The sequence below is a fragment of the Zootoca vivipara genome, chromosome 2, assembly GCF_963506605.1.
Source record: "Zootoca vivipara chromosome 2, rZooViv1.1, whole genome shotgun sequence".
Taxonomy (NCBI): Eukaryota; Metazoa; Chordata; class Lepidosauria; order Squamata; family Lacertidae; genus Zootoca; species Zootoca vivipara.
In genome coordinates, this window is record NC_083277.1 from 8,499,779 (window position 1) to 8,527,319 (window position 27,541).

The window sequence follows — 27,541 nt, forward strand, 5'->3', positions numbered from 1 at the left end:
CTGTCCCCTTAACCATTCGAGGGCCAAAGTGTGCTTGTGTGCCTCTCCTTCTTCTTGCCCGTTTGGGTTGCTTTATAGCAATTTGGGTATTAAAATGCATGCAAAGGGGCTGGGGGTTCCTGGCCTCTGCTGTTGCATCCGTTTCTTTCCTTAACCAGGAGGAGCAGGAGGAGGTGGCTGGTCGGAAGGAGGGAAGAATGAGGGGTCCAGATGGAGTAAGAAGGGAAGAAAGAAGGAGAGAAGCCCAGCTGAATCCTCCAGGGAGATTTGGAGCAGTCTCTCAGCCAGATCGTATTCTTAGAGGACCGGGGTGAGTAAACCTCAAAGTGCAGCCTGGATAACTCACTTGATCAGAGCCTGGTGCTGATAATGCCAAGGTTGCGGGTTTGAGCCCCACGCTGGGCAAAAGATTCCTGCATTGCAAGGGGTTGAGCTAGATGACCCCCAAGGTCCCTTCCAGCTCTACGATTCTATGATTAGAAGTCTATTCAGAAGTAAGCCCCAGTGAGCGCAGGTAAGTGGATGGACTTCGCAGGGTTGGGGAACCTGCAATGCTCCCTGATAGGACTGGACTACAACTCCCATCATCCTTGTCCTCCGGCCATGCTGGCTGGGACTGATGGGTGTTGGAGTCTAACAAAAATCTGGAAGGCCACAAGTTTTCACCACCAGCACCTCTGGGGGATAGAAATGTAGGGGGGAAGCTGTGGTGTTCCTCCAGTGGTTGCGGGACTTTCTGTATGGCCAATGGGCCAGGGATGATGGGAGATGGAGTCCAACATTGGGAGGAAGGCAGGTTATAGAATCATAGAACTGTTGAGTTTTGAAGGGACCCGTAGTGTCATCTAGTCTAACCCCCTGCAATGCAGAAATATTTTGTCCAATGGGGCTTGAACCCACAACCCTGAGATGAAGGCTTTTATTCTTTGCCAACAGTTTCTCCACGTCTGGTGTGTAGGAGGGCAGCCTTTGGCCCCATCTGCTTTATACATTTAGAGCCGTATCATGTCACTTTAAACAGCCACAGTTTCCCTGCAAATGATCCTGGGAACTGTAGTTTGTTAAGGGTGCTGAGGGTTGTTAAGAGATTCCTATTCTCTCTCACAGAACTAAACTTCCCAAAGTCCTGATCAGAATCCCGCCTGTAAAATCAGTCAGCTTTCTGGGCGAAATAAGCAGAGCCTTCTTGCTGGTAGCCCCACTCTTACAAAACGACCTCCAAAGTGATATGCATATGATCCTATCTGTATAGACCAGATTTTTTGTCCCTCCAAGTGTTGCTGAACTGCATCTCCCATCAGCCCCAGCCAATATGGCCTCTAGTCAAGGCTGATGGGAGTTGTAGTCCAACAACACCGAGTGGGCCAAAGGTTTTACCCATCCCGGGTATAAACTTTTAAATGGACTTTGAATACCCACATATTGAAGGCGGCTTTTTCTTAAAAAAAAAAGTAGTGCTGCGGTTGATTTGAAAATTGTTTTCAGACTGCTTCATATTATTTTAGACTGTTTATATTATTTCTATTTTATATTCTGTTATTTATCTTCATATTCTTTTAGGCTGTTTATATTAGAACCATTTATATTATTTTAGGCTGCTGCTTTAAGTTCTGCTATGGAATGGCATGTAAATTTGCTAAATGTGCTTTGGTGGTTTACAGCTGGTTTTCCTGCAAGCTCCGTTGGGTGAGCAAACTAGAATATTATTATTATTATTATTAAGATTAAGATTGACCAGGGTTTAGTGGTGGACTTTGCCCAACATGACACTGAGTTCAATTTTCTGTTCAGCCATAAAGTTACCTGCCTAGGCTTGGGCTAGTCACTTTTTATAGGCCTCAGTTTTTTTCATAGAATTATTATTGGGAATAGAATTTGCAGAGAAAGGGACTCCTGCAACATTGCCCAGAACTCCTTAGAGCAGGGGTGATGGAACCCGTGATCCTCAAGATGTTGCTGGACTACAACTCCCATAATCCATAACCATTGGCCTTGCTGTCTGGGACTGATGGGAGTTGGAGTCCCACATACCCCTGGAGGTTATACAGTCATACCTCGATTTAAGTATGCTTCGGTTTGAGTATTTTCAGTTTAAGTACTCCGCGGACCTGTCTGGAACGGTTAATCCCCTTTCCATTACTTTCAATGGGAAAGTTCGTTTCAGGTTAAGTATGCTTCAGGTTAAGTACGGACTTCCGGAACCAATTGTGTTTGTAAACCGAGGTACCACTGTAGAAGCATGATGGATTTTGCAGCCAATGTATATAAACATATTTATTTATTAACAATTAATTGCATTTTAACTCCACCCTTCCTGATGGGTAATAGATAGGCAGCTCTTCACTTTACATTTATCTGCACAACAACCCTGTGGGGTAGGCTAGGTTGAGAAGTAAACTGGTGCAAAGTACAGGGGTCATTAAATGTTTTGAGACTAACATTCTGTCCTTTGATATCTGAGGTGCATAGCTTTATGTTTGTTTCAGTGGTTTTCAAAGGGCGTGGCAAGAGAGAATGGCAGGAAGATACAAGGCCCATCAATATTCTATGCTGGGCAGCAGCCATGCTTTTAGGTAGCTGCTTCGTTTTATACTGTCTGGGATGTCCTACAGTGGTATTATAAGGTAGCTGTGTTTTATGTTATGGATCAAGCACAGCTAGGAGTTGTTTCCCAGTGTACTTCTTATCAGTAAAATATTTCGTGAAATGCAAGCAAATGTTTATTCTGAAAGTGAGGCTGGGGGCGGTGGTGGGAGCCTACAAACAACAGGTCCCCACGATTCTTTGCGGGCTTTAAAACCTCTTTACTGTATGGCTCTGTGGCTTTTTAAGCGCCTCGGAAAGAATTCTGGGTCCTGTAGTTTCACCCCTGGCGGAGCCACAATTCCCAGCAAACTACAGCTCCCAGAATTCTTTGAGAGGAAAACAGCAATTGGGTACAGTATCTTGCTTTAAAGGGACACTGTGCGTACACTGTCTTTCCGTATGGTGTGTTTGCAGGAAAACAGAGCTGTCCTTAGAGTACCCAGGGGTGGGTGGGTGGGCGCGCGCGCGCGCGCGCATCGGACCAACCCTCAAGGTGTTGTGATGCGTTTCCTTCTTTGTGTGTGTATTGCCTTTTTTTGCAATACATCTGAAATGCTTCCCTAACTAAGGGTTAAGCTGACCGAGTCTCTATTCCTAGGATACCTTTGAGGAAGGAGGGTTGTAAACTGCATTAAGTCACTTCCTGCTTTTCATCTCTCTCTCTCTCTCTCTCTCTCTCTCTCTCTCTCTCTCTCTCTCTCTCCCTCCCCCCCCCAAAAAAAACCCCCCTCCTCCAGCCACTGTGGGGAAGATCCAGGGTGTGCTGTCAATGGCTGGAGGGGGATCTGGTGAGTTTCTTGCAAAAGTGTGCATGGGAGATTTGCAGCATGAGAGTTGTCATGAAACGCAAGGGGGTGTCTAATAATTTGCCACATTTGCTCCCTCCCCCCCCCCCGCTCTTCTTCTTCCTCCTCCTCCCCAGCTGGGCAGATGGAGGCAAGTTTGCTTGGCCCTTTAATTTAGAGGGTGGGGTGGGATTTGGGGAGCCCCCAAAAAAACAAAAAAGAGGGGGGAAGGCAGTTTTCAATTGTGAGAGTGTAGAAAGGGGAGGGGCAATGAAAAAAACACACCGGTTTGACCCCCAAGGCAAGGAGGGCGGCCCTCGAGGTCACTTTCCCCATCCATCTGGCCGCTGCACCTAAAAAACGAATAAATGGGAGATTGCATAGCTGCGGAAAGGTTCAGAAAAAGTTGTCCAAAATGATCAAGGGGGTTGGAGCATGTGATGAAAAGGTTGTGGCGTTTTTTTGGGGGGGCGGTTGTTTATAGAGAACAGGGAAAGTAAGAGGGGACATGTAAGATTATGCAGGATGTGTCCCAAAAAGTGGGTCACAAAAAGTTTTCCTTCCCTCCCTCCTAATTCTAGAATTTTAGGATGCTTATGAAGCCAGATGTCGGTAGACTGGAGACAAGCAAAAGGAAGGACTAGTTTTGCACACTCATTCTGAGCCTCATGGAAGCAGCCCCGCGCCCCCCCCAGGTGCTTTGCGAGTGGAATATAAATGTTAAATAGTAATTATGTGTACCCGTGGGAACGCCCCAATTAATTCAAGGGTTACTGAGGCCTCTCAGTGGTGGTTGTGAGGAGGAAGGGAAAACTGGGAGGGCGGAACGGAATGGAATATTCTGAGAAAGGGCATGACTGGCTTGCATTCCACACTGCAGTGCTTTTCAACGGGTCCTGATAATACCAACAAGAACAAATTGCCAAATTCTTCTCTGCTAACTGTCCAGTAAATTCATTTGCGACCTGCGGTAACCGGCCTTTTAGAAAATGATTTATTTATTTGTTCAATTTTAATAATACGACAATGTGCAGGAGCCGGCCTTGCACCAGTTTTCAGAACCAGGGAGGCATAGTAAGTTGACCACAACATAAAAAGCTAAACTTAATCATTTCCCCCTAGGATTAATATGTTATTCATTTTCATTAATATAATATTAATAAATTTTATTTTATTTTTAAAAACATCTCTTTTTTTAACAATTAAAAAACATACTTAAAACAATTCCCATACTGATGCAGGTCGGGGAGGATCTCTGCGGAAACAAAGACGAGGAGGGAAATCCAAAGGGTACGTTCCACAATATAATAATAATAATAATAATACCCCACCCATCTGGCTGGGTTTCCCCAGCCACTCTGGGTGGCTCCCAACAGAATATTAAAAACACTATAAAACATCAAACATTAAAAACTTCCCTAAACAGGGCTGCCTTCAGATGTCTTCTAAAAGTCAGATAGCTGTTTATCTCCTTGACATCTGATGGGAGGGCCCTCTGCCTGGTTCCCTGTAACCTCACTTCTCGCAGTGAGAGAACCGCCAGAAGGCCCTCGGAGCTGGACTTCAGTGTCCGGGCTGAACGATGAGGGTGGAGACGCTCCTTCAGGTATACTAAGGGCCCAATATCACAATATTGTGCAGGATGGACCTCCTGATAGGATGGCATTTGCAGGATTCCCCCTCCTGCAGAGTGCAGCGCAAAGTTGGGTATATAAGGAGTGAGATGATCTTCTAGGTATAGGGTTTTATATGCCAAAAGCAGCAGCACAGAACTTAGCTCAGCAGCTGACTAGAAGCCAGTATTGCCAGTGAGTTGCAACCTAGTCCTGCCTGTGTTTCCTCAGAAGTAGACATGCATGTGGCTACAGCTTTGGGCAAAACAGAAGTCCTTACCTCACCTTTTTAAAATTATTATCTCAAGTGTATAGGTCTCCTCCCAGCCAGTGTTTTGCCGGGTGGATTCAAGCACATTAGAGAAAATTAGGTTATGTGTGGTCAAGGTGCTCTCTCTGATGCAATAAAATGCACTTAAAGAAAGAAATCGACTTTTTGCCGTTAGGAAAGTGACAGGAAAATACACTGAACAGTATTTTGTAGCAGGGATTCTACTACATGCTGAAAATTTAGGTTTTACAGTGGCTGGTTGGGCAGGGCATAAATAGTAAAATTATTATTATTATTCCTTAAAAGTGCTCTGTTCCAGCAAACTGCTTTTTCAAATACACCCACATTTTGCAGTTAGGAAAGTGACAGTGAAACGCATGGAAACGTGTGGGATGAATGAATGACTGATGGGAAGATGTTCTTCCCATCAGTCATTCATTCGTCCCACACATTTCCATGCGTTTCACTGTCACTTTCCTAACTGCAAAATGTGCTTGTTTTCCTTTGTTATTCTCATCCTTGTCCTTTCTCTCCCTTTCCTGCAGGGCTAAGACCCGATGGCTTTCTGGAACCCTTCAGTTTTGCCTTTCTGATGTGACTGCCTCATTGGGCAGTGTGGCAGAACAGCAGCCTGTAGACTTTTGCGGGCCCACGAAGTAGCATCCGACCTCCTCCCGCTGCCCTCCAAATTCTGCCTTTACCCCCGAGAAACGAGAGAGAATGAGAGCAGAACAAGGAGACCCGTTGGCTGTAGGTCTGCAGTTGGAGGCCGCGCTGGAGCACCAAGTGAAGACGGAAGACTTGCAAGACTTGGTCGGCCACAAAGCGGTGGCCGTGGACCCATCTGCCGCCCAGGCTGGGAGCAGTAGAGGATGCTGGGAAAGAAACGGAGCAGCGGTTGTCCTGAGCAAAGAGGATGTGATCCCCTTAGACGCGCCTCCTCATCGGATGCTGAAACCGGCTTGGCCCACAAAGGAGCAACCCCTGGCTGAAGAAATTCAGAGCTTCGTGGCGAGGTTGAGTGACGGGGAGGCTTGTGTCCCAACCACTGGCCTGGCCAAAGATTTCCTCATGAAGAAGCAAGAAGATGATCAGGTGAGCGGGTTGCATCCTGGTATTTTTTCCAAGTGATTACCTGGTGCCGCAGGTGGGTAACAAGTAGTGCATTTTTTCTAAAAATAAAAAGTTTAGGGGTACTCTCATTTTGACTCAAGAAAACCAGCATTTTATAATTCAAATCAGGGGAAATAAATACAGTAAATGGACAAAAGGCCACCATTGAGGGTAGCAATGGAACTGACGATTCACCGTGCTGGAGAAAAAACTTTAAAAAAAATTTCAAATTGTTTCTTCTCCTGTTAGATTCACAAAATGTTTAGGGGTATGTGTACAGTGGAACCTCTGTTTATGAACACCTCGGTTTATGAATTTTCGGTTTATGAACGCCGCGGACCCATCTGGAACGGATTAATTCACTTTCCATTACTTTTAATGGGAAAGTTCGCTTCAGTTTATGAACGCTTCAGTTTATGAACAGGCTTCCGGAACCAATTACACCCATGTTTCAGTTTATGAACGCTTCAGTTTAAGTACTTTGCGGACCCGTCTGGAACGGATTAATCCACTTTCCATTACTTTCAATGGAAAAGTTCGCTTCAGTTTATGAACGGTTACTCCGCGGACCGTCTGGAATGGATTAATCCACTTTCCATTACTTTCAATGGGAAAGTTTGCTTCAGTTTATGAACGCCTCAGTTTATGAACAGACTTCCGGAACCAATTGTGTTCATAAACCGAGGTACCACTGTACTCCTTTGGGTTGGACTTAGTCTGACCCCTGTGTTTTCCTCCCTCGTGGCTTGGATTTATGGACAACTTAAAATCGGGCTGCATTTTAAATTTTAATACTGTATTTTAATCTGTATTTTAATCAATTGCTTTTTATGTTTTATTGGATTTTACTGGTGTGAGCCGCCCTGAGCCCGGTTTTGACTGGGGAGGGCGGGGTATAAATAAAATTATTATTATTATTATTATTATTATTATTATTATGTCCTCCCAGAAAAAAAGCACTGGTAACAGCCATGCTGGTCATCTAAGTCGGGCGATTCTCAAATGTTTCACTGTGGCAGGAGTCTCCACTCTTAAGCAAAACCGTGTAAAACAGCAGTCAAATATTTTAAAATGATTTTCTGTAAGTGCTTATTACTGCTGCTAATGGTACCAAATGAAGTAAGGCTGATTTTTTTAAAAATTAAAAAAAAAAAACTTTTATTTTTAGACCAGTTTTGTCTTGATTTTTACAATACAGTGGTGCCTCGCTTTATGAATGCCTCGCACAACGAAAAACTCGCTACACTAAAGAGTTTTGCGTTGCGCGAGGCATTCATAAGATGACAAAATTTTCTATGACCGCCGCTTCATCTTACGGAGCGCGGCCATAGAAAGCGGCAAAGGAAGATCAGCTGTCAGCGCGGGAAGCTGACAGCTAATCTTCCTTTGCCAGGGGGGGCGGAGCCGAAATGCAGCGGTGCGAAATGCAGCTTGGCTCGGGGAAGACAGGCGGGGGCAAGCAGCGCCCACTGCGATTCGGCTCCGTCCGCCGCCGCCTCTCGCCCCGCACCCCCGGCATGGAGCGCAACTTTGGAGACCTCCGAAGTTGCGCTCCGTGTCGGGGGAGGCAGGCGAGGCGGTGTCTGGGAGAAGAGAGCTTCTCCCCCCGCCGCCTTGCACACAGCCGGCATCGGACGGGGCTTCGGAGACCTTCTCCGAAGCCCCGTTGCATGCCGCTGCCAGTCCCCCAGAGCCTATAGGAACGCATTGATTAAGTTTCAATGCATTCCTATGGGAAACTGGGACTCGCTAGACGAAAAATTTGTTACACGAATTGACCTGTGGAACGAATTAAATTCGTCTAGCGAGGCACCACTGTATTACAAACCACTGGTTTAGGGTGAACAATTAATGAAATTGGTGGGAAGGAAGGGAATTTATTACTGGGAAGCCAGCAGGGAAGAGCCAGCCCAGGGCAGCAACATTTGAAAGCAGAAAACTTAAAGCTTTGAGAAAGTTTGCTGCCAGTTTCCTGATCCCAGTCTCTGTTTCCTGATCACCCACTTCAGAGAGATCCTTTGGGGGCATCTCACAATCCTTTGTGATACTTTGGGTGATGCCACAGAGAAGGCCCTGCATGCCCAGTATATGTGTCACTGCTGGCAGTTGTTTCAGGAGCTGGGTCCCCGTTGGAAGAATAAGAGTCAGTACGGACAAGAGAAATTTAGGATTTGAGAAAAAGAAGTCAAAATTTCAAATTGAATTGTTAGGAAGCAGATGCAAATTATTGTCAAAAATGTACCATTTGTTATTAGATTGGTATACTAAAGACGAGGAAGTGAAAGAAGCAATGATTAAATGGGCAATTGATTTGGGGCATAATATTGAATTTGATGCATGGATAAAATTATGGAATGAAAATTTAAAATTTACACGGCATGTACGGTTTTAAAAGAGAACGTAGTGAAGATGATATATTGCTGGTATTTGACACCTGTAAAGCTAGCAAAAATGTACAGAATGAAAAATGAGGCATGTTGGAAATGTGAAACATCTGCTGGTGAATTTTACCACACGGGGTGGACTTGTGATAAGATAAAAACCTTTTGGGAATTGATTTATAATGAATTAAAAAGGGTATTTAGGTATACCTTCCCTAAAAAACCCGAGGCCTTTTTGTTGGGGCTGATGGCTAAGGAAATTGCAAAATCGGACCAAAGGTTGTTTATGTATGCCACTGTGGTGGCAAGAATATTGATAGCTCAAAAGTGGAAATCCCAAGAGTTACCTTTGATAGCGGAGTGACGCACGAAAATGTTAGAATACATGGAAATGGCCAAACTGACCTGCAGAATCTGGGATCAGGATGATACGAGATTCCAGAAAGAATGGAGTAAATTTGTAGAATATGTAAAAGATAATTATGAAGATACGAAGACACTAGCGGGACTGAGATAAACCCTACATCTTTGATTTTAAGTAAAACTAGGAAAATGTGCGATTGGAATGAAATAAATTACCTGTTGAGGGGAGGAGGGAAGTCGGAGCTTGGCAAAGCTATCTGTTGCATAGTTGTTGATTATGTGTTGTATGATGTTAAAGAATCGGAAAAAAGAAAATAATAAAAATTTATTGGGAGGGGAAGGAAGACTGGAATCAGGCTTATGCGTAAAGAGTTGGCCCCTTTTATTTTCCTGACTGGGGGGGGGGGCTCCCTCTCTTTGTTCTGTGTGCAGGTGGCATTCATGGACGTGGCTGCTGACTCCCCCCAGGCAGGGGCTCCATCAGACATTTTGCAGAGGACCCTGTTCAGAGTGATGGCGCAGGAAAATGATGGCGACATAGATTTTCCTGGTAAGGATTTCTGGTGCTTGAAGGTCCGTGGATCACCTATATATTTTGGAAGGTTGGACCAACTTTCCCAAAGTGTATTCTTTCTGTCGCTTGAGGCTCCTGCTCTTGAATAAGATGTTAATTTAGCCATAGCAAAGTGACATCGTTTATTAAACCTGTCTTTCCAGAGAAGGAGCCATTTGGGGGCAAATAACTTTCTTGCGCCTGCTACTCTCTAAGAGGTGAGCTCCTTGTGTTGGTCTTTTACGGAATTCAATATACAATTCAGCAGCAACAATACAAGGGTAATGTTACCTTTACCTTATGCTGTAATTCAAGAGTCTAGTCACTATTTTAAAAACCTTAAACCTGTGGCAGTGAATCAAAAAACTGTGGTTAACATTTGCACCGCAGAGCAGAATGTTTTTCCAATTCTGACTTGAAGGGTGAGTGCTAACTATTGTCCTTGCAGTCCAAACATTGTAGTTATCCTTCCTTCTGGAAGCTTTCCAGTTCAAGCACAATGAACTGGAAAGTGATACCTTCCTTTGTCCTTTTAATGGAAAATCCTTAACCAAACATTGAGCATTAGCACAGTGGAGAGAGACCTTGTGTTAATCCAGAAGAGCAAGCATAGTTTTGTCATTGGGATCATCCCAACCTTTTCGTTCTGGTAAAATGAGCAATTAATTGCTTGCTTTGATGTTAAGAGTGCCACACCTCATTCCAGGAGATGGATATAGTTTAGTGGTTGAATTAGAATACATGGAGTCATAGCTGCCAAGTTATCCCTTTTTTACAGGGATTTTCCCTTATGCTGAATAGGCTTCCTCGCGAGAAAAGGGAAAACTTGGCAGCTATGAATGGAGTACGTTGTTACATTGTGATACATAAGAATACATTTGTTTGTTGTGAACCATCGCATGATCTTTGGATGAAGGGTGGTACACAAATTATTACTATTTAATTACATTTTATTAAGTTACAGTGTTTTTAACATACACAGTCAAAACAAAATTTCATCTTTTCTCTTACTTTTATCAACTACTCACCCCATTTTCCATGAAGTTGTTGCTTCTTCCCTTCTGCACTTTATCTTCTATCTATTAAATCATAACTACAGTATAATAATCTAATTACTTCTGTAGCTCATAGCTCAAATCCTGCTCGCAAGTTCATCATACTATAATATTTCTTTATAATAGTCTGAAAAGGCTTCTGTTCTTCCTTAAAACAGCATTAGATTCTCTTAATTTTGCCAGTTCTGTATAGTCTATTATCCTACAATTTGAATAAATAATTCTAACAATTTTTGTGTGCTCAAAACAGGTTCGCAGCTTATCAAAGTATGTTTTGTGTTTTCTTTCTTTCTTTCTTTCTTTCTTTCTTTCTTTCTTTCTTTCTTTCTTCTTTACATCTCTCAACACATTTTAGAGTTATTTCTTATCTAGCACACCAATAATGTCAAGAGTCGAGTGCCACGTATTAAATGTGTTTAGAGAATAACTGCCTTGTCATCATGTTGTCTGCTTTGCAGGTGGAGAGCTGTTTGCTGAAATAAGTCGTGGCTCATCTTCATTTTGTGCTGGGGTAGAAACAGATGCTATGGATTCCGATCAGGTAAGGCAAAGATCCTCAAAGGGACTTCCTTTTGTTACACACACAAACACACACACACCCCTTGGAGGTCCACATTTGGCCCTTGAGTCTTAGGTTCCCCCAGTGCTTTTTTCTGGGGGACACAGGGGTACGCATGCCCCTAAACTTTCTATGAATCTAACGGGAGAAGAAACTTTTTTTTTTTTAAGAATTAGTTTCTTCTCTAGCATGGTGAATCGTCAGTTCCATTGCTACCCCCGATGATGGCTTCATTTCCTTTCCCGGTCTTTCCGGGAGCCTCAGACGGAAGCGAGCATTTAATGTGTGAAGCAGCATGGAATGTGGATGTGTCATGTTTTACTGATGAAAGCTTGGCCTTGTTAAGGGGCAGTATTTCAATATAAGTCATGCATGTTCTTTGTACTTTTGTCCATTTACTGTATGACAAAGCCGCTTTTGGCAAACCAGAGCAGCACACGGAAACGCCGTTTACCTTCCCGCTGTAGCAGTACCTATTTATATACTTGCACTTTGACGTGCTTTCGAACTGCTAGGTTGGCAGGAGCTGGGGCTGAGCAACGGGAGCTCACCCTGTTGCGGGGATTCGAACCGCTGACCTTCTGATTGGCGAGCCCTAGGCTCTGTGGTTTAACCCGCAGTGCCACCCACGTCCTTTGAGTCAAAATGAGGCTACCCCTAAACATATTTTTAATAGAAAAAAAATAGCACTGGGTTCCCCAATCCTGGGATACAGGGAAGTGGAAAGTTTTCCGCCTCATAGTAATAATAATAATAATAATAAAATTTGTACCCCGCCCATCTGGCTGGGTTTCCCCAGCCACTCTAGGCAGTTTCCAACAAAGATTAAAATACATTAAAATGTCACACATTAAAAAGTTCCCTAAACAGGACTGCCTTCACATGTCTTCTAAATGTCAGGTAGTTGTTTATCTCTGACATCTGATGGGAGGACGTTCCACAGGGCGGGTGCCACTACCGAGAAGGCCCTCTGCCTGGTTCCCTGTAACCTCACTTCTTGCAAGGAGAAGGCCCTCGGAGCTGGACCTCAGTGTCCGAGCAGAACAATGGGGGTGGAGACGCTCCTTCAGGTATACTGGACCGAGGCCGTTTGGGGCGTTAAAGGTCAGCACCAACACTGTGGAAATCCCAAGGTCAGCACCAACTGTGCTCGGAAACGTACTGGGAGCCAATGTAGGTCTTTCAGTACCGGTGTTATATGGTTTCGGCAGCCGCTCCCAGTCACCAGTCCAGCTGCCTCATTCTGGATTAGTTGCATGGGACTCTTTGTGAGAATGACTTCCCGCTATCCCCACTTCCTTCCAGGGGCCTGTGACCTTTGAGGAAGTGGCTGTGCATTTCACGGAGGGGGAATGGGGCCTGCTGGACCCAGACCAGAGAGCCCTCTACAGGGACGTCATGGTGGAGACCTATGGGAATGTCGCCTCTCTGGGTAAGGATCCCTTTGCTCTTTGGTGAAGGGACACCGAGGAAGGACGTGAAACCCCTGTGGCAGAGAATTGGGCCTTGGATGCGAATCTTCCCTGCCTGAAACCCTTAAAGGCCAGTGCTGCTGGTCAGTGTAGGCCACGCATAGACAAACTCAGCCCTCCAGATGTTTTTGGCCTACAACTCCCATGATCCCTAGCTAACAGGACCAGTGGTCAGAGATGATGGGAATTGTAGTCCCAAAACGTCTGGAGGGCCAAGTTTGCCTATGCTTGCTGTAGGCGGTGCTGAAACATGTGGACCAATGGTTTGGCTTGGGACAAAGCACCTTACGATCCTGTCATAGCTCTGGGTGAGTCATCTCACATATGTCAGCTGGATAGCTGGGTGGTTGGAGCGTGGTGCTAATAATGGCAAGGTTGTGGGTTCGATCCCCGTATGGGACCGCTGCATATTCCTGCATTGTAAGGGGGTTGAATTAGATTATCCTCAGGGTCCCTTCCAACTCTATGATTCTATTTTGGGACATTCTATGTTGAAACATAAGGAAGGGCCACAGCTCACTGGCAGAGCATCTGCTTTGTAGGCAGGACATCCCAGCTTCAATCCCCAATATCTTGAGAGGCATCCAAACCTATAGAGAACAGATGGGCAGACCACTTTCCAAAATATGTAGCAGATAATTGCTAACGGCCATTGACCGATCTCTCTAACCTTCAAGGTGAGGAACTTCCTGGCCTGCAGAACCTGCAAGACGCTCAACTCCCATCTTCCCTGATTGTTGCCTGTGCTGGCTGCAGTGCGGATGGGAACTGGAGTCCAAGAAAATCTGAAAGCCAGCAGCAGATTCCCCCTCAATCCCTCAGTTAGAAGATCTTGACTTCTCAAATATTGTGCTGGAGTGGCAGTGGCCAGGGTAGTTTCAGAGTGGCTGCTTTGGAGTTCCTCAAGAAGGCCAGAAATAATAGTTTTGGGGTGTGTGATGGGCTTTTTTCCGTTCTTCTCCAGAAGGGCCTCCGGTTCCTAAACCTGATCTCATCTCCTGGTTGGAAGAAAAGGAAGAGGTATTTGACCAGAGCTCCGAAGAAGGAGAACAACAAACAGGTAGATTCTTAATTGCAGCATTTGGGACCTTTTAGGGGGGCAGGTGGGGCTCGTGAACCTGGGAAGGTAGCCCATCTAGGAGAAGGAAACTCTGATCCTCCCTGGTTTTTGCTGCCAAGGATTGACTTAGCATGACTTCCAAACCCAGGGCTCGTGATTAAGCTCCTTCCCTTGGTTCCCAAGGAACAAGGTTATATCCTTAGGTAGGAGAGAGCTTTACCACGAGCCCCAGTTTGGAGGCCACGCTGAGCCAAACCATGGCTGAGCTCTGGACATCAAAAAGCAGCTGCAAGATCCTTTTCAGGAGCTTCTCCAAGCCAAGTTTTGGCCTGGCCTGTTGTGTGAAGCAGGCCACCATCTGATTTGTGAGGCACCGGTGTGCCGCCCCCTCCCCAGGGATTTGAGGGGAAATCTCGTGGTTTAAGGTGCCATTTTCTTCTTGGTCTCCTGTTTCAGTGGCCAATCTCTGGGGGAGCGAACACAGTGGGGGACCGGCTGAAGTGGCTCCGAAAGGGAGTGAGAGGGAAGAGGCGAAGGAAAACGTTGGAAATGGAAGAGGAGCCGAGACCCCCGAGGGAAGTCCGCTGAGAGAAACGTGGCAGAAGGAATCAGCCGGTAGCAACGTAGATTTACTTATTAGAAGATTCATATCCTGCTTTTCTGTCCAGTTCAGACAGAAATTGATCATTTCTCCTCCCCCCCCACCCCCCCGCCACAGGTAGCGTGACTGGGACACCCCTCAGCATAGAGGACTCTCAAGAGGAAGGCCTTTTGTCAGGAGAGCCACTCGAGGAACAACCAGGAGGATCCCAAGAGGGCATTTCTTTTGTGACTGAAGCTGCAGAGAGTGAGTGTCCGCTACGAGCCGGGATGGGGGCCCTCTGACTTCCCAACAGATGCTGTTTGACTATGGCCACATCTGTACCAGACAACTGAAGCAATCTCATCCCATTTTAAACAAAGAAACCATGTTTCTTTTCTCTTCTTGAAATAATTTTTATTTGGTTTTTTAAAAAATAAACTTATAACAAAATCAATTAAAAGTTTCAATTAAATCTCAAGGTTTTCCCCCATCCCCTCCATGGGTCCTAATGTCAATATTTACAATTGCATATCAATCCGTTATCCACATTTTTTAAATCCGTCCAAATTGCCCATAGTCTTTGTTACCTTACAATAATAATAATAATAATAATAATAATAATAATAATAATAATAATAATTCATTGTTTATACGCCGCCCATCTGGCCGGGTTTCCCCAGCCACTCTAGGTGGCTTCCAACAAAATATTAAAATACAGAAATCCATCAAACATTAAAAGCTTCCCTAAACAGGGCTGCCTTGAGATGCCTTCTAAAGGTCTGGTAATTGTTGTTCTCTTTGACCTCTGGTGGAAGGGCATTCCACAGGGTGGGTGCCACTACCGAGAAGGCCCTCTGCCTGGTTCCCTGTAACTTGGCTTCTCGCAACGAGGGAACCGCCAGAAGGCCCTCGGCGCTGGACCTCAGTGGGGGTGGAGACGCTCCTTCAGGTATACTGGACCGAGGCCGTTTAGGGCTTCAACACTTTGAATTGTGCTTGAAAACGTACTGGGAGCGAATGTAGGTCATTCAGGACCGGTGTTATGTGGTCTCGGCGGCCGCTCCCAGTCACCAGTCTAGCTGCTCATGTTTTCATCTTCTTACAATGGTCTCCTAAATAAGTTATAAAATTTTAAAAGTTTTTGTCCTCTTGGTTCCTGAGCTTTCCAGTTATTTTTGCCATTTCAGCATAGTCCATCAATTTGGTTTGCTGTTCTTCCCTGGTCGAGATTGTTTCTTCTTTCCATCTTGGAAGCCATGTTTGTTAAGGGTGCCGAGAGTTGTTAAGAAGCACAGCCCTTCTCTTCACGGAGATACAATTCCCTGAGTTCAGTAGGAAGAGAGATTGACTGTTAAGCCATGCTGGGAATGGCGGTTCTGAGAGGGGAGCAGGTCTCTCCCATCAGTTCTTAATAAACTACACTTCCCAAGATTCTTTGGGGGAGGCCATGATGGTTTCTACACAAACTCTCACACACCGTCTCCAGCCTTCATCCAGGCAAGCAGGTGGTAACATCAGAGTTCAAGGAGGGCCCAAAGTAGGGTTGGTAAGGGGTGTCGCCTGTGGGGTAACTGGGGAGGCTTGGGAGGGGCATTTGGCACCAAGGCATGAGGAACCCATTGGTGGGTTAGGGTAGCGATGACATGGAGCTGCCCCTGTCTGACACCAGGTGTGTTTTGGTGGTTAGAATGACAGGCTGGGACCTGTGCATAGATGCCAAGTCTCCTGTTTTCTTTCCATTCTTCTTTAGTTGGGACTTCGCTCGTTTTCTATTTTTGGGCTAACAGAACACGAGCCGCAGTAGTGGCATAAATAAATAACCTTCCCAGGTATCAAAAAGGCTGTGGTCTCTTCCCTTAAAGATGCTGAAGGGATCTACAGGCAAAATAACCATTTTCCAGCTCTTTGTTCTTCTCAGAAATAAACTTGCCGTGATTTCGCAGAGTTTGAATCTTTTATATTTCCTTCACTATTGTATTGATCGCTCTCTCTCCCTCTCTACTAGGTGATGGCTGGGAGAGTGAGAGTGAATGGGAACCATACGGAGTGTTGTCGGAAGATACAGAGGAGGAAGATAATGTTGGGGATCAAGGAGGATTAGAGAGAAACGAGGACGACCAAACAGAAGACTGGCGGAATAAACCCAATTGCCAGGGCAGCGACTTCAACGGGTTGCCAGCTCCGGCGAAAGTTTACAAAGGCAAAAGAAAAAATCAGTGCAAGGTTTGCGGGAAGAGCTTCACGCGCAAGGCGAGCCTTAAGGTGCATCAGAGAATCCACACAGGGGAGAAGCCCTACAAGTGCACTGTCTGCAGCAAAGGCTTTTGCGACAAAACCAGCTTTCTTAGACATCAGAGAATCCACACGGGCGAGAAGCCGTACAAATGCCCGGAGTGTGGGAAGAGCTTTAACCGGACCACAAATCTTATTACGCACCAGAAGACTCACGTGGAAACCAGGGAGAAGACGTTCCACTGCTCGAGCTGCAGCAAGAGCTTTTACAACAAGTACAGCCTCAAGACTCACTGGCGCAGCCACACGGGGGAAAAGCCGTACAAGTGCTCCAGCTGCAGCAAGAGCTTCTGCGACAAGTCGAACCTGGAGGCCCACTGGCGGGTGCACACGGGTGAGAGACCCTTCGAGTGCACGGAATGCGGAAAGAGCTTCAGCGACCGCAGGACCCTCCTCCGACATCAGAGAATCCACACCGGGGAGAAGCCCTACAAATGCACGGAATGTGGGAAGAGCTTCAACGATCTGGCCACGCTGCTCCGGCACCAGAAGATCCACACGGGCGAGAAGCCGTATCGGTGCACCGAGTGCGGGAAGAGCTTCAACCAGAGCTCTCACCTCATCCGCCACCAGAACACGCACGACGCCCAGCGCCACAAGGGCCGGTCGTCGCGCAAGGGCAAGGCTGCGGTCGGAGCCAATATCTTTTTGGACATCACTCAGAGCTTCACTCCAGAGAGCATCGGCTTCACGCAAGAGAACTATTATGGATACACTCACCCTGCGGAAACTTTTCACTGGCCCATTCCGTCTTACGCCCCCTCGGCGGACGCCGGAGAAGGAGGGGTGCCCAACCTGTGGACAATTGAGGAGACTTCCGTCGGAGATCAAGCCATCTTAGTCATGAAAGAGCTAACCGAGGACAGGACCTTGACGCTGTGAATGATGCTCAGAGTAGGGAAGGAGCCTCATCCAGGCCTATGGCCAATGAGTAAGATTGCCTGGTCAAGCAAGAAAGCCATGCTTTAGACATTCTTGAAAATAAGCATGTTTCAAAGCAGAGATACATCGATCCAAGATCTGACTGACAGGAGCTCTGTTTGAATCTTTAGGCAAAGGATCTTCGGAAAGGGAGATCCAGCTCTGCAAGGGAGATTGCTCGCATTTCACAGCTATGCCCACTTCCTGCTTGACTTAAGAGGAGAGATCTATAATTATTGACCAGAGAACAGGGATTCTCAAAGAGTACATTTTTGGGTGTATGCCTTCCAAAAAAAAGGGAAGAGACCCAGTTGTTGCTCTCTTCTGCTTCCAAAATCGATGGTGATTCTGTACTCTTTCGGACTAGATGGAAGCAAAATGACTGAATGAGATTCAGCAACTGGCTGTGGCAGAATGAATGACAATCAGGGTGGTCTGTAAACAAACAAAAAACACCGCTTTTGTCCTCTCCCATCTTTCGAAAGCTGGTCATTATTTAACTTTTTGGGGGGTAAGGGAATTTGGACACCGATCCTGCTTGTTCTGACCCACACCAAATTTTAAAGAGGGTGTTTTTAAAGGGGTTCGTTGCCTCTTGGTATCAATTGGGTTAAAAATTCTAGACTCTCAGTTTGTAAACCCGGTCGTATAGATTTGCTCTAGCAGAGATCTAAAAGTGGAAGGGAAGGGTATCATCAGAAAGGTTTGTCGTTTTCCACACTTCTAACATAGTTAAAAAGGGATTATTTTCCAAAACGATATTTTGGTGGAGGCCATCCGGAAACATGTGGGTTGGATTTTTTTGCACCACATTTGGGGAGTTGCACAATGTTGGGCAGCGGGGCAGTTCAGGGTATTTGGGTTTGTTTGACAGCTGAAGAAAGTCACAGTTATAGAATCACAAAACTAGAGAGTACTGTACATCACCTGAACTGGGAATCTCCAAGCCTGCAAGGGGAAGCATGAGAAAGAGCACTCTGCTTAACAGTTATCAGCTGATTTGTGAGATTGAGCCATAGGTTAACAGGTTCTGCTGAAATCTGGCAAAAATGAAATAAATTACTGAGAACAGGTTCCTATTAATTCAGTTTGGGATGCAGACACCCCCTGAAGGTGGTGCTACAATTCCCATAATCCATGAGCGCTGGCCATATGCTTGCTGGGGCTGATGGAAACTAGAGTCTAAGAACAAGCGATATAGCTGCATCATGAATATCTGAGGGAGCTTACCGTATTCCCGAACGTACTGGCATGTGTGGGCTTTAGTTTTGTATTATCTGCCACGAGAGTTCGGCATGCTGCAGCGCTTTTTATTCTCCTTGGTCTCTGTGTGGGCTCTTGAGAAATCAATACCAATGTTTTTATATATAGGCTGCAATCCTATGCAAAATAGCAAGGGAGTAAAATCTCCTTAAAATCAGAAGGCCTTACTTCCAAGTAAACCCGTTTTAAGACTGCACCGAGATCAGCCTTGTGTTTTAACAGCTCGCTTGGTCGCCACAGGCGAGCAGGAATCCCATGCAAGCGAGGGAGTGGGCTCAAGCCAATTCTCCTGTACCAGCCTTGTTGGACTCCATTCTAGCCTTAAAGGAATTCCTCTTCTTAACAGCACAGGAGGCAAATGGTAGAATCCCCACATCAACCAGTATGCTTAATAGAAAGCAGGGTTGTTGTTGTTGTTGTTGTTGTTTTGTTTCCCAGCCTGCTCAGTGACTGGTAGTGAAGAGGACTTGTGGGTAAATGACTTTTATGAGCTTGCTTACAAGGGTGGCTTAGATTCTTGGCTTGGTGAGAGGACCAAACCCCCTCCCCCATCCATAATTTGGGGAGCAAAGAATCCTTTGCAGAAGCCAAACACTCTCGCCTCCATACAAGTCCCAAATAAATGTTAATAAAGGAAGCAGTATGCTTTATGCTTTTATCTGGTTGACCCTAAAATAATTATAGTGGTACCTCGACTTACGAATTTATTTATTTTTTTAAAATTATCTTTATTGGCATTTTCCAATTTAAGATACAAATCATCACATCAGATCATATCCTAATACTGTGTAAAAAGAAGAAAACATAAAAAAGAAGAGGAAAAAAACAAAAACAAAAATAGCACAAAAAAGAAACTGGACAAAATTCCAGGGGGGAAAAGGAATAAAAAAATAAAAAAATACAATCTTAATATTTTAATATCTTTGTCATAACTTCGACTTCCCCGCACCCTCCTTCCCGAGTTTAATTATATCCCATCTTAGCAATTTTCCTGATTATACAATTCCAGAACTAACAATTTTAATCTTAAAATAATACTTAGATATAATCCTTTACTCCAAATTAATACACAACTTATTCCTTCTAATTAATCCCTTTAGCCTATTGATTTTCTTTAAAAATATTCTACCTTTTCCATTCTAACAATTCTAATACCTCATTTCTAACCTAATTTAATCCGAATCCCCCCTCCTTCTCCCGATTGACGTTCCACTGGGCATCTCGATCAGTTCCTTATATGTATTCCAATTCAGACCATTTAATCCATCCCATAGTTACGATGCCTTATTAATCAGCCCACTCCATCTCTCGACCACACCAGCCCACCCTCCTCTCTCCAGCAAACCTTCTGCCAACCCCACCCCAGTTCCTCCTTTTTCTTGTCCCCACATTTAGCATGTCCTTCACCTGGTTCTTGCCTCCCTTCTCTCACTAAGGAGGTTCGAATCCCAGCCACATCTTTGTTGAATGTCACAGCTTGGTCATTTTCCCCAAGAACCTGTTTTCCCTCTCTCACTGGGAAAAGCGATTCCTGGGCTTCCTCACACATTGGAGCTCCTTTGTTGTAACGTATGTCCTGTGCAACCTCTCTCACCACTTGCACATCGATCGAAATCTGTAGCTCCTCTTGTTCTTCCTCCTTTACAACTTTAATGCTTGTGAAATCTATGTCCTCAACCTGTGTCTCAAAATTGTCTGGAGGGAGAAGTTGTCGCTGAGTTTCAATCCATAACTTTGTAAGTCTTTTGTATTCTTTTACTCCTGTCAACACTTCTTGAACTTTTTCCCATACACTTTGTATCCCTTTCTCACACATCTCGTGGTGTTGTTTTGACTGTCTGTATCCTTTGTCTTCTCAAGTTACAATATGGCGTTTAGGCTGTTGTGCCAGAGACGAGTCCTAATATTGGCTGATCGAAGCCTCCAGTTTCCCGTCACCGGTTGCCGGAGAGCTCGTTAATGCAAAGTTCCAATTTTTTTGCGGAAATCCACGCATATAAAATAAATCGCCTTCCCTTGGCTCTGCTGCCACAGGGAAGGGGTCCGCTTTGATTTTTAGAGAAATTCAGAGTCCCGTTTCAGCATGATGGCTGCAGGCTCAATAATTGCATCTTGGTATCTCGGTAGAGGGGGGGAACGACCTCCGTTTTCTTTTGGATTCCCCTCCCAGGTCCAAATTCTTATTCCAAATTGGTTAAAAAGTTTACTTACAAGTCCAAATCGATTTTTGGAGGCATCTGGCGCTCAATTTGAGACCGGCACAGAGCTTCGCGCTTCAGAGTAAGCGAATGTCCCAAGGCTCCGTCTGCTCTCGTCACCCCCCCAAAAAAGCGGGGTTACCTGCAGCGGGCGAGACTCTGGTGAGCTCTGCTGGGTACCCACGTTCCTGGAAAGCCCAATCCAGGAGTTCTCCGGGGGGCCGCTTTGCCCAAGCGGCTCCCCCCCCCCCCGAAGTGCAGGGAACCTCTGAGCCCGAGGTTTCCCTTGCCGATTTCTGATGGTGCCAGACCGGAAGTCTCAATTTACGAATTTAATCCATTCCGACGCCACCTTCGTAAGTCGGAAAATTCGTAAGTAAAAAAAAGCGGCTTTCGTGGCTTTCCCCATAGGAATACATTGGGGGAGGGGGGGAAATGCGGAAAAATCCGTAAGTCGAGTAAACCGCATCTAAAAATTCGTAAGTCGAGGAAACCACATCTTAAAACCGCCCACGGTTTTCCTTTGGATGTCAAAAAATTCGTTAGCGCGCGGCCATTTTTTCCCTTCGTAACTCGAACAATTTGGATGTCGAGTCATTCGTAAGTCGAGGTACCACTGTAGGTTCAAGGCTGGTGCTTGGCTCTTAATCGGTGAGCAATTGTGGTTGGTTGGTATGGTTTTAAAAGCAAAGATTATGGGCTATTTTGAGATTAAATCAATGGTATGGGATGATGGATGCAGCAAAGTTTCACTCCAACAGGTATGCTAACACTTTTGAGTACTTTTAAGCCTGCAATGCTGAAATCGCTTCTTCGACTGCAGCGGGACTTAGCTTCTGCATAAAGATGCAAAACAGTCGTTCTGTAATTTTTAATGTAGACTAGAGAGCAACAATATTAGTGGGGAACTGGGCTTAGTAGGTGCATGGGATGTTGTGTGAACAATACGGAGGGTTGGGTGAGCACGCTGAACGGTCTCTGGGGGATATATTACCTTCCACAAATGCATTATGCTAAGCTTTTTGAATATTGAGAGGTTGAATTTTATAAATTGCCAATAAAAGCATCCTGTAATTCAAAGAAAATTGCTATAGTGTATGGCGTTTCTCAGAGTTTTATAGCAGTAGCTCATCTACGGGGATGATTAAGGTACAGGGGGATGTCATATGAAAATGGATTCATTTCTTAAATCATCCTGGACTTGCTTGCCCTTGTTAAATGCTGACATTTACCAGTTAATGGTGGAGAAAGAGGGTATGATTATTTCCAGGCACTCCGTATTTTTGAGATCTACCCCTGATTGTCAGGGTTCTGCCTGCAGCCCATGGGAAATGTTACTCTTGTATAATTCATTCTAGCTGACTGTAGTTGGTCTTGAAACTTCAGTAAGGTACTGTATTAGAAAGAATTTTATCATTATACTTGTTTTGGAAATGTACAACCAAATAAATGCTAAATGTCACTCCTCACTTGCAAAAATCAGAAACAAGAAAAATACTTGGTCATTTGGTAAATGACCTTCTTCTTTTAACCGAATCATCTTGTGCTCTGGCTTTACTGATAAATGTCAGAATTTTCTGAGATTGCCATTACATCCCTCCCCTGGGCTCCAGCGGCCTTAACATTGTCACGAAGCATCAACTTCAAGGATTCCAAGTTGTACTGTATCATAGACATTCTGTATCTTTTAAAATATTTTAACCTAGATTTTGCTTTTTGTTATCCATGCTTAGTTCACATTATTGTTACCTGTCTTGCGTTGAAATCCTCTCATTTTAATCTCGCTCCTTTACTGTGTTTGCAAGTTTTTGCTGTGAAATACCGTGATCTGGAGTACACCTTGCAATAATATGACTTACCGCCATGTTAATACTGTATGCAAGTGAAGATTAAATAAAGGCAGGTGAGGGGGAATAGGGAAAGCTCGCCACGATCCCTGAGATGTGGGACTCCATTTTGAAAACCGGCCAACTCCTCAATCAAAAGAAACTGAATTTACAAATGTAAAATGCCTTGGGTTCTCTTTGACCATTGTGTGTAAATTCAGGTTAGAGAAGATTTGATCAGGGTGACTCCACTCATTCAGTACCGCAAACAAATGGCGGCTTCTCCAAATTAAGTCCTCCCCCTATTTTGTTATACTGTGTAGGGAGTCGTCTATGTGTGGAGGTTTGTTTCTGAGGTGATTTTTTTTTAAATAACTGGATGTGTAGGTGGCTGCCTTTGCATGGTTGCTTTAAGAGTTTCATAGTGTATTGGCAAAATGTTCTGCAAATAAAGAGTAATGAATGACAATTTCGTTGCACATATTAAATTTTGCATGCCTGATATCACCAAAATTGGGTCCTGTGTAAAAAAAAAACTGAGGTGCAGGTTTTATTTTATTTTTTAAATGCTGCCAACTGACCAATAAAATAAAATTGAGAAAAATGCCCAAAATTACAACACAAAAGTAAGGGTTGTGTCCAGGGTTAGCTGTACACAGAGAAGACTCATAAAAGTTAATGGACCTGGCTTGCCAGTAGTACACGTGAAAAGGATTTAGAGGTCTTAGTCGACCACAAGCTTAATAGTGTGGTGCAGCAGCAAAAAGAGCTAATACTATTCTAGGCTGCATTAGCAGAAATCTAGTGTCCAGATCAAGGGAAGTCATAGCACAGCTCTCTGCTGTCTTGGTCAGAGCACAGCTGGAACACTGTGTCCAATTCTGGGCACCACAATTTAAGGAGAATATTAACAAGCTTGAATGTATACAGAGGAGGGCAACCAAGATGATCAAGGGTCTGGAAACCAAGCCTGATGAGGAACGGTTGAAGGATATGGGTATGACTAGCCTGGAAAAGAGGAGGCTGAGTGGATATACGATAGCCATCTCCTAACATCTCAAGGGCTGTCGCACGGAAGAGGGAGCAAGCTTGTTTTCTCCTGCTCTGGAGGGTAGGGCCCGAACCAATGGATTCAAATTACAAAAAGAGAGAGATTCCAACTAAACATTAGGAAGAACTTTCCGATGGCAAGAGCTCTTTGGCAGCCATAGGAAACACTGGGAGCAGGGGGTCGCCAGGCCTGAAACAATGGGGCCTGGGGGATTTCACTCAGGATAGAGTTTGACAGGCCATGGGTTGGAAAAGGCAGACGTAGGAAAATAATACTGAGCTGGATGGACCAATGGCCTGATGAGGTTATAACAGGGGTCAGCAAACTTTTTCAGCAGGGGGCCGGTCCACTATCCCTCAAACCATGTGGGGGGGGGGGCGCGGCAGACGGACTATATTTTGAAGAAAAATAATGAACAAATTCCTATGCCCCACAAATAGCCCAGAGATGCATTTTAAATAAAAGGACACATTCTACGGTCATACCTTGGGTTACAGATGCTTCAGTTGTGTCTTTTTGGGTTGTGCACAACGCGAACCCGGAAGTACCCAAATTGGTTACTTCTGGGTTTTGATGCTCGCGCATGCACAAAAAAGCTAAATCGCACTTTGCGCATGCGCAGAAGTGCCGAATCGTGACCCGTGCATGTGCAGACACGGCGCTGCGGGTTGCGAACGTGCCTCCCGCATGGATCATGTCATGTTTGCAACCCAAGCGTCCACTGTACTCATGTAAAAACACACTGATTCCCAGACTGTTCGCAGGTCGGATTTAGAAGGCAATTGGGCTTTATCCGGCCCCTGGGCCTTAGTTTGCCTACCCATGGGTTATAAGGAAGCATCCCTCGTTCCCTCCATGTTTTGTCCTCAAAACTGACAGTCGAAGGAATCTACTCTTTCCTCAGCTCCCCTTCCTCTCCTCCTGCCCCAATTTGACTAAGATTGAAATCCCCAACGAGCCACAAAACTTTGCTGGGTGACCTTGGACCAGTCGCTATCTCTCAGCCTCTATCTCTCTACCTACCTGGCAGTGTTACCCTGCAAGTTCCCTCGGAGCCAAAAAGTTCCCCTACCTCTTATTTTGAGGAATTCACTGCTTTATCATTCGAGCAAAGCCTTTGTATTAGTAGCAGTACTCTGCCCACCTGACTGCGCTGCCCCACCCATTCTGGGCTTCCAGCATATTTTAAAAATAATAACGAAACATTAAAAACGTCGCTATGCAGGATATACATGGAATATAAAAATGGGAACTAGATTTAGAGCGGTTCAATTCTTTATTGAGTTACTAGATGCAGGATATACATCAAATATGAAAAGCAGGATTGGCGAAACAAAAATGCAGTATTATCGTGACATTGTTAGGTGAAAGCAGAAAAGCAACATAAATTATGAGGAAACCCTAGAAACACTTAGCAAAATTTTTTTGTGTGTAGTTAAGAGAGTCAGGGTGCCGCCAGACAGTCAGTAGCTTGCAGGAGGGATGGAAATACCAGGAAATTTAAGTTTGGACAACTGAAATGGATTCAGGTACTTTCCAAAGGAACCTCTTGACTTTTTGCAGTTAGGGAAGTGGCGGGGAATGGTTTTTATTCAATTATTCAGTTATACAATTTATATACCATGTAACTACAATAGTCTCTTAAGAGGTTTACAAAGATTCTGTATGAAAAAACACAAAGATCAGTTAGAGCTATAGGATCAGCCTTCAATGTTTAACAATAAAGAGTGTTTTGAAAACTGAAGTATGGTACCAATATTTTTTTATTGTGCAAACACCAAATTAAACATGCAGCAACAATTTCTGTTAAAAATGTGATATTAACAATGTGTCACTTAAGTGAATTGTGTTTTAGTTCATGCTTCTCAAAATAATAAATAAAAAAGTGTTGCTGACCCCCCCCCCCCCCATGGCTACTAGACATTCTGTTTTGGCGCCCACAACCCAGATCCCAGGAGCCATTGGGTTCCTAGCTTTCCTATCCCAGTTTCTAAGACTGGGTGGTCACAAAGCAGTTTACAGAGAAATAAAACAATCCATGAACCATAATAATACAACAAAAAACATGTTTCATAAATCGACACAGTATAACTTACTTAAAATGCCTGCTGGAATAGGCTGACTGTTGTTCAATGCCTGAAGTTCAACATGTATGTGCAATTTCAGGTGGAAGGGAGTTCCACAGGATTGGGGCCACAGTACTGAATGCATGGCTCCTGGGGTTATAAACCGTGCATTTGAGCCACAAATTGTGAGTCCCACAAAGTGCTTGGTGAGAGGCAGGGATATAAGTGATCAGGCGAGCCCTAAGATATTCTAGACCCAAGCCGTCAAGAGTCTTGTAAATTAATACAAGAAGTCTGAATTATCCTAGCCAACTGTAGACTGAAATAGTACAACAGTGTCCCAACCCAAAAGGGATTCCCTGATGTAGAAAAAGTTCCCCTTTTAGGGTTGAAAATATGAGCATTCAGATAAGAAGAGTCCAGGAATTTTCCTATGCCCCTGGTGGCATTGCAAACCTCTGTTTGCATTTTGGACAGAGGATTTTAAAGAACTGAAAAACTTTTATAAGATGAACATCAACATGTCTCCCGCCCCAGCAGTAGTGGGAATAATGAATAACACTGACTTTCCAAGCTGTATATAAAGAAATGCTGTCATTTCTGCTCGCAGCAGCTTGAAAATTGCCAGATGCTGGCAAACAGCTAAAGGTCTGAGAACTGATGCCTGGTACCAAAGGGTCTGAAAAAAAGTGGCAGAGAAACTAACATGCCAAATCCACACTGCTAAAGAACCTGCCCCTCTTCTTTCTTGCCTCGATAATGAACTGGATGCGAGCCAACAAACAGAAACTCAATCCAGATAAGACTGAGGCACTGTTAGTGGGTGGTTCCCTAGACCAGATGGTTGCGAGGTTTGCAAGACCATTTGAGCATATCACACCGATCCTGGTCCGACTGCACTGGCTATCAGTAGCTTCTGGGCCCAATTCAAAGTGCTGCTTCTGACCGATAAAGCCGTAAACAGCTCAGGACTGCAATACCTCAAGGTCCACCACTTTCCATATGAACCTACCTGGACCCCAAGAACATCTTCTGAGGCCCCTTTTTGTGTGCCTCCTTGAGAGGTCCGGAGGGTGGCAACACGAGAACAGGGCCTTCTCTGCAGTGACTCCCCATCTGTGGAATGCTCTCCCCAGGGAAGTTCACCTGGCGCCTTCATTATACACATTTAGGCGAGGCAAAAATGTTCCTTTTTAACCAGGTCTTTGGTTGATTTGATTGACATCCTATGCCCTTTTAAAATGTGGCTTTTTTGGAGGGGGCTTAATAATGTTAATAATGTTAATAATAATAATAATAATAATAATAAATAATTTATTACTTATACCCCACCCATCTGGCTGGGTTTCCCCAGCTACTCTGGGCGGCTTCCAACAGATGAAAAATACATTAAAACATCAGTTATTTAAAAAACTCTTCCCTAAACAGGGCTTTATTGGGTTGTTGTTTTTATTTTGATTATATATTTTATAATCAATAGGGACCGCTCCAGCGGGAAGGTAAACGGCGTTTGCATGCGCTGCTCTGGTT

At 44.7% G+C, this 27,541-nt stretch overlaps 1 protein-coding gene across 6 annotated transcripts; it reads left to right on the forward strand.

The window, feature by feature from the left end:
- Positions 1-30: 30 nt before the first annotated feature.
- Positions 31-17,912, forward strand: LOC132591514 (zinc finger protein 550-like). 6 transcript variants are annotated; one of them, XM_060270346.1, is made up of 11 exons: positions 31-310; positions 3,324-3,374; positions 3,953-4,066; positions 5,801-6,350; positions 9,545-9,662; positions 11,179-11,261; positions 12,585-12,711; positions 13,716-13,811; positions 14,268-14,426; positions 14,530-14,658; positions 16,400-17,912. In XM_060270346.1, exons 4-11 carry the CDS (start codon positions 5,976-5,978, stop codon positions 17,566-17,568), a joined length of 2,256 nt encoding a protein of 751 aa, XP_060126329.1. In that variant the 5' UTR covers positions 31-310; positions 3,324-3,374; positions 3,953-4,066; positions 5,801-5,975; the 3' UTR covers positions 17,569-17,912. The 6 variants fall into 6 exon arrangements, with proteins under 6 accessions (XP_060126329.1, XP_060126314.1, XP_060126331.1 ...); XM_060270331.1 differs by lacking the exon at positions 3,953-4,066; XM_060270335.1 differs by lacking the exons at positions 31-310; positions 3,953-4,066 and adding an exon at positions 1,668-1,686.
- Positions 17,913-27,541: the final 9,629 nt, after the last annotated feature.

Coding starts and splice junctions, on each gene's coding strand:
- LOC132591514 (XM_060270346.1), top strand. CDS start 5,976: ATGAGAGCAGAACAAGGAGACCCGTTGGCTGTAGGTCTGCAGTTGGAG. Junction 13,812..14,267: donor AGAAGGAGAACAACAAACAG/GTAGATTCTTAA, acceptor CTCCTGTTTCAG/TGGCCAATCTCTGGGGGAGC. Junction 14,427..14,529: donor GTGGCAGAAGGAATCAGCCG/GTAGCAACGTAG, acceptor CCCCCGCCACAG/GTAGCGTGACTGGGACACCC.